Below are 6,799 nucleotides of genomic sequence, written 5' to 3'. Positions count from 1 at the left end.
CATAATCAATCAAATTCAACTTAGAAAGAGGACTAACCAACCATAACGCCCCCAATTGAATCCAATCATAAATCTTTGACTCATTTCCTACTAAGATTGAGCTTAGATCTATTGGGTTCAATCCTCTTTCAATGTATGTGGATTAATTGAGATATTTAGTGGTTTTATTATCTTAAACTCTAATTCCTAATTTCCCCCACATTACAAATCTTATAGACACTTGAGCTCAAGTGAATATCTCTAGTGTCTTTAGTGGTTGGGATAAGGCTTCTAATGGACGTATGGAGTTTGAACACACAAGTGAGAGCTTTTTATGTAAAATATTTTGATGATCTTATAAGAGATGCCTTCAATGTAGTGGATGGCAGCATCATAGACCCCATCAGAATCCTAATTTGTATGTTTAAAATTAAGGTGGGCCTAACTTATCTAAAACTCTATGGTATGTTTGTTGCAGTACACATCTAATATTAAGATCTTTGAAAGGTAAATAAGCTCTTAATTAATGTATATCATCATAAATATTAAAAACCCTAATACTTACACATCACTTTAAAATACCAATTCTTTTATTTTTTTTATTCTTCTAGAAACCTTAAGTATATATAAATGTGATCTATGTAGTTGTATCCAGAGTGGAATAAGGTGAAATCTCTTAGGAAAACAAAGTTGCAATATCTGCATCCGCATGCACATGGAGAAATACAATACACACCGGCAATTACTTTTGTTTTGGTTGGGAATGTCTCACTTCCGGCCACCTGACCCACCTCTGGCATTACTCGAGGATCTGGTACTTGCCAACCCATGTATCCATTTAATCAATCTAATATGTTTAGTTTGTGGTGGTACTGAAACCATATTTTACTCTTTCTTGTAACGGAAAATTCCCTCCATGCCAGTCAACAAGACATAAAATATGACAAGCAAACATAAAATCTTATTTAATATTCACTTTGGCTAATTGCAGATGCACTGCAGGTTTCTACATATGAAACCACTTAGAATTCTGCAACAAGGATTGAATATTGGTATACATAGTTATAATCCCTGCACCGAATGAAATACTTCCAGTACAAACCTGAGCAATAAATACTAATTTAATCTCAGCAAAAGCTACATGGAATCCTACAAACCCTGACCTTTCGCATGATACGTGGTCTTCTGTAGTAAAAAGAGCAGAAATCTGTATTAAAATTGTTCTTAATGTGCGCGTGATGGAGGGTGCAGGCCTTTCTGATTGGAGCTAGTCTTCTTTTTCTTGGGAGGTTCACTGGGTGGATGGGTTGTGGCTCCTGCATAATCAATATGCTCAATCATCTCCCTCCCTAACGCTTCTTCCTCCTCCATAAGATTTCTGACAATCTTCTTCCTTTTGGGATCTGTCACTCCTCCACCGTTGGATTCACTTCTTATGTATTTCTTCACCTCGGTCTTCTGCAGAAAAGAAATAAACAACCATTCAAATTACTGAAGCAGTAGATGGAAGGGATTTTCAACCTTGTTCATGATAATATATATGAAATGATATAGATAAGATTAGTTTTAAATTGCCCAACTCGTTTTAAATGGGTGTCAAGGATCACTTGTTTATGAAATTGGTGAGATGATTATTTTTCCAACTAGTAATACTCCTGAAATCTTTTTTCATGGATCACATGGAAAGAGATTTGGCTATGATATAGATTCATACTATACAGAAATGAATCCTTGGTATTAATTGTTTACAAAGCACTTGTGACCTTCTAGATTGCAGAAACAAACATTGCAGTCATATACTCTACAGAAATGAATCCTGGGTGCTAATAGTTACCAAATTATTTGTTATAAAACTATTTTTCAACATGGTTTTTCCCTTCTAGATTGAAGAAACAAACATTGCAGTCCAATTATTGAAGCTTAGCATTTAAATAAACAATTGAAGTGAAAATTTCATCATGAATCTCATGAATCTGATTTGCACTCTCATGCATCTATACTTTTTAAGATTCTCATAAGGAATTGTAGATTTCACTTTCTATATAAAGAGTTAATTCATTAGAAATTAGCCACACCTGAACTGACAATAGACTAAGATTCATCTTAGACCAGTCCATCACCGATCCAACTATGATTTATTTCCAACAAATCCTCATGTAACTTTCCTAGTATAAGATGAGTTTCCCATATGCAGGTAGCTGCCTATACATGCATGGTTAGGTGTAAGGGATCCCTATAACGATTCATTTTTGTAACTTAATACTACTGCTGATAACAGTTCCTATTGATATCATATCTTCCCTGCCCCAGCTGATCATATTACACTAAGAATAAATCTCAAGATATATATACTCATACACTGGGAGGGTTCTATAACCATAGGGTATTAGAAAAAGTAATTTACCTTGGGATGAGAGACATCCAATACTGTAGCACTATGAAGTTTTGACTTCTCCAAATGCTGAGACTTTTTTTCAAGAAATGCACTGGAATCTGCAAGACAATTGGATGAGCATGAAATTAAAGAATCTCTTAAAACAGTTAGTCCCACTTGAATAAAATTCCGTTTCCATGTGTCTTATTCACTACTTTGATGCTCAATCTAAATATATGACTCAGGCAGCTTCTAACTAGAGGGTCTTGAATAAAAAACAGCAGGGATTAATAAGAAGAAACCTTTGTCACTGATGAATGGCGATTGACGAGCATCTCCACAACTGTCTAGAACCAATAAGGATATGGATAAAAGACAGAGAAATTGCAGAAGGCTATTCATCTTCTTTCACTTGACTGATTATATGGAGAGAGAAATGAAAGGGTTTTCTCTTGTATACGAGTAATAAATCTCCCCTTTACAAATACTGAAATCCCCGGCGGCTATATATAATGGAATAAAAGAGGACATAGAATTATTGATTCGTGGGGATATAAATCTAGCTGTATCATCCAAGACTGGAAGGTGAAAGTGACGTTTGAGAAGAGATATAGCTCACACCAGTTGTTTGCAGCTTTCTGATTCTATTCAAAGAGACAGAGAAAGGAATTGGAGTATTGTCAGTTCAACCCTTCGTTTATATATATATATATATATATATATTTCATTCCTTTTCCATCCATAGTTACGGCTTTGACCGGTTCTGGGGTGGATTGGAAATGTCACTTATCTTAATTAGATGACTTTGCCAATGAAATTATTGCCAATGGAGAGTAATTTTGGTTTAGATGAGTTTACCCTATGTTTCAAATCTTGGAAGTGATTCAGGGCCATGATTGGAGAAATTACCATCATTTATACAGTAGATCTGGAACTATTATGTGATGAAGAAATGTATATCAGTGCAGTGTCCTCTATATAATCCAAGCTATGATTAGTATTTCAGACTCTGTATCTGCAATTTTACTGTCAATAAAGAGGGTTGAATATGGAGTCATTACCCGCCACTTGCTTATAATTTGACTGACTTATCTGTCATCTCTCTTTACATCACAAAGATAGATTTGACATGAATGATAGCTAAACTGTTTTCAGCAATTATCGAATTAGAAGCAATGATGTAATGGCATATGAGCTGCAGAGTTACTGTAAACTTTTAGAACGGGTACTTTTACATTGTTGTTATTTAATCAATAGCACAGTTACATGTTACTATCTTTCAAAAATTAAATCAAATAAAAGAAAAGTTGGGTGGATGTCAAGGAGGTTTCCAACTGTGATACAACAATCTGAATGGCTGTAAATTGGCAATATTGTGATTAAGAAAAAATCAGCTGACTCGCAAAATAACTCTCCAATGACTAAGCGATGAAACCAAAGTTAACACCTACAGATTTGAAAAAGTTCTTTAGTTTTAAATTAAATTCACAATCAAAGTTCCGTGCTGTCATGTGTTTTCTGGAATGCTTCATAATGCTTCCCACTGCGCATGTATTTTATGATAAAGTTAGCAGGCTCCATCGTACTTGGGTACTGTACACTTTGCTAAAATAAATTTAAAATACACCCACACGAATACACAGCTAGAATAGTACTCATTATCATATAAAGTGTCTAGACATTAGGTCTACGTTGTATAATTTACAATTGCCAGATATTTAATGCGGTGACAATTCATCCAATCTTTGTTTGATTATGTTTATGTTGATCTATCTGTCTTTAAATACAATAAAAATGTATCTCATATCAATGGGTTTTTGGTTTATTGATGAAATTGAATGGTTTGGAATGAGTCTACCATCTGAATGCAAGACCCTGACATTATAAGAGATGAGGCCAAAGATGTCCAAACAATATTGATGGAATAGATATCATTCAATCCTTGACTCCCAGTCAAAGAAGTTTAAATCCGTCTAAATTGATAAAAACCCCTCCATAATAATATCATGTACTTTATATATACTAATTGTATTAGTATACTAAATTGCCTCCCTGCCGTATCAAACATAAAGTCCTTGCACCTTCACAACAAAGTCCTTGCACCTTCACAACCTTGGAAAACAAAGATAAAAAGCTTGTACCAGAGACTTTTTGGTTTTATTGGTAGGTGTCAAATCTAAAACTTATTATTTCAGGAAACAGTTCAGTAAACAGGTTTTCTTAACAACCAAATGACTGGCTACTTTGAATAAAATCCTTATCATCCAGTACCATACAATGCTTTCGTTGGTTGTAACCAAAACAGCACAGTACACATATTTATAATTACTAACGATAATATCCCATAGCTCTGAAAAATCAAGAAAAAATTTACTTATCCCATCTCAAAAGATATAGCTATGTCAAATCTTACTATCTATTAGAGTGACTCTTTAACCATCGATATGGGCCACGTTCAAAACTCTGTAATTTCATGAAATGACACCACATGAATACTTGGAAATGGTAGACCTAACATTCCCATCAACCAAATGAGTTCACTGAGTAAAATCCTTTTAATCCAAGGATACACTGTTTTCCCACAGTTCTTAACTATAATACCACAATCGAATGATTACCAATGTGTTAATCTAGTTCAGAATTCAATGGATCATGTTAATGAAGTTATTCTCCATTACATGGCTTGGTGATTATATGCCACCAGACCAAACCCCCTTTCCGCCATTAAATGTTGTCGGTAGACAACTCAAGCAGACTGCTGTCTGCTCATGTACAGCTTGAATGATGGGCATGACATATTCATCTGCCACCGACAATCATTTACAATAAAAACAAGTGCCGAAAGTCCTATATCAATGACAAAAATAACTATGGTTTGACTGAATATCAGTTTCCTTACTTCAAAGGTAAAATACTATCCATATATTGAAATCTTTTATATGGTGAATCCATTAGATGAATAATTTGGTTGCATATAACATTCACAAGTCTATGTAAAAAAGTTATTGAAATGATGACAAGCTCAAACATTAGATTCATTGTTTAAAATAACTTTAGACTAGAAAAATAGATGATCAAAGGTTCTTATCAATTGTACTGATTCCAATTGAGTGTTTTCTTGGTACACCTCACGATGGAGAGTGTCAAGTCAATAAATTGTCATGGCTGGCAGTTTTGCTTCCTCCTTGCTATAAAATGGCCAGCTTAATTGAAGAAGTACATTAAAGGCTGTTGAAGCTAATGACAGTGCAATAGGAACGTTATAATGCACTCAACCAGTTTTATTGGTAATGGACAGAGATTGTGTTCAATGTCATTGTCATTCACAAGGTGGTGTGGATTGTGGGGTTGGCACTGAATATAAGTTTTGGCCGAACAGAATACAACAGACACCAGCAGATTGAAGTGGTCACGGATGCTTTGGGTGATGAACCAAAAGCAGTGACAGATTTGGTGGAGTGTTGTTTTCTATTAATTAGAACTGGTCAAACTTCGTTGATAGAGTTGGCTCAAAAAATTTAGAAAGTCTGTATCAGACTGTAAATTTCAGACCTAACTTTATTGGGAACATAAGCTATTTCAAGTTAGATAGCACTTCAATGAATTCATTACCAAATCTAGTTTTACAGGCTTTTAGTTCTAATTTGTATGCCTTGAAACTTTATTGTCTACTTTTTGAGAAATTTTGTGTAACTAAAGCAAAATTTGTAAGTGAAGGTGGTTTAAGAGAATTCTTAATGTGGTTCGATCATTGGGTGTCTCCACTTATGGTGAATTGCATTTCCACGTTATAATTGACAATGGAATTGATATTCAACAACATATCATAAATAGTCAATGACACAATAAGGAGAGTGAATTTTCATGTGCTGCAATAAATATAGAGGCACTTTTTGAAATCCAAGTCATATGGATATGTGGAGGGTAATGGAACACATCTTCCATTAATTTGGAGTCCAATTATTTGATGTACAATAGTAAATGTGATGAAACTTTTTAGTAAAAAAAGTGGGTTAGAGTAGGTTTAGTTGTTTCAAATTGTAAATATTGATATTGTCTTTTGTTCAATTAATATATTACGATTGTTGTGATAAAATTTGAATTTCATAATGAAATGGTATTTAGAATATTTATATAAAATAGTGGTTTGGGTTCTAGTGTCGTAGATGAAGTGTAGGTAGTTGAGTCTCCTTGGAATGATTTTGTCCTTGTCTTGTGAAACCATAGATTTTGCTTCTCCACTCATTTGAAGATGGATGGTGTTTAGAAGTGTTTTGGGGAGTTTGCTACTAGATGTAAAGGGAAAGCATGAAATTGTAACAAACACCCTTGATTACCAACATCATTTTATTTTATCTTAACATAATCTTAATTAATCAATCAATTTATTGTATTGTTCACTTAAAGTGTCGTGCCAAGTATTTCTCTAATTTAATAATTTATTCT

At 34.0% G+C, this 6,799-nt stretch overlaps 1 protein-coding gene across 1 annotated transcript; it reads right to left on the bottom strand.

Moving 5' to 3' along the window:
• Nucleotides 1–920: 920 nt before the first annotated feature.
• On the bottom strand, nt 921–3,028 carry LOC131034183 (uncharacterized). Its single transcript, XM_057965572.1, has 3 exons — nt 2,656–3,028; nt 2,384–2,472; nt 921–1,437 (listed from the first exon to the last, which is right to left on the bottom strand). The coding sequence occupies exons 1-3, from the start codon at nt 2,753–2,755 to the stop codon at nt 1,204–1,206; spliced, it is 423 nt and encodes a 140-aa protein (XP_057821555.1). The 5' UTR covers nt 2,756–3,028; the 3' UTR covers nt 921–1,203.
• Nucleotides 3,029–6,799: the final 3,771 nt, after the last annotated feature.

The sequence above is a fragment of the Cryptomeria japonica genome, chromosome 1 (genome assembly GCF_030272615.1).
Source record: "Cryptomeria japonica chromosome 1, Sugi_1.0, whole genome shotgun sequence".
In the NCBI taxonomy this organism is placed as follows: domain Eukaryota; kingdom Viridiplantae; phylum Streptophyta; class Pinopsida; order Cupressales; family Cupressaceae; genus Cryptomeria; species Cryptomeria japonica.
Note: the sequence above shows the minus strand (reverse complement) of the source record. Positions and strands in the feature narration are given on the sequence as shown.

Excerpts from the sequence above, each read along its gene's own strand:
- LOC131034183 (XM_057965572.1), bottom strand. The coding sequence starts at position 2,755 with ATGAATAGCCTTCTGCAATTTCTCTGTCTTTTATCCATATCCTTATTG. Across the intron at positions 2,473-2,655 it reads GCCATTCATCAGTGACAAAG|ATTCCAGTGCATTTCTTGAA; the intron begins GTTTCTTCTTAT and ends ATTGTCTTGCAG. Across the intron at positions 1,438-2,383 it reads TGGATGTCTCTCATCCCAAG|AAGACCGAGGTGAAGAAATA; the intron begins GTAAATTACTTT and ends TCTTTTCTGCAG.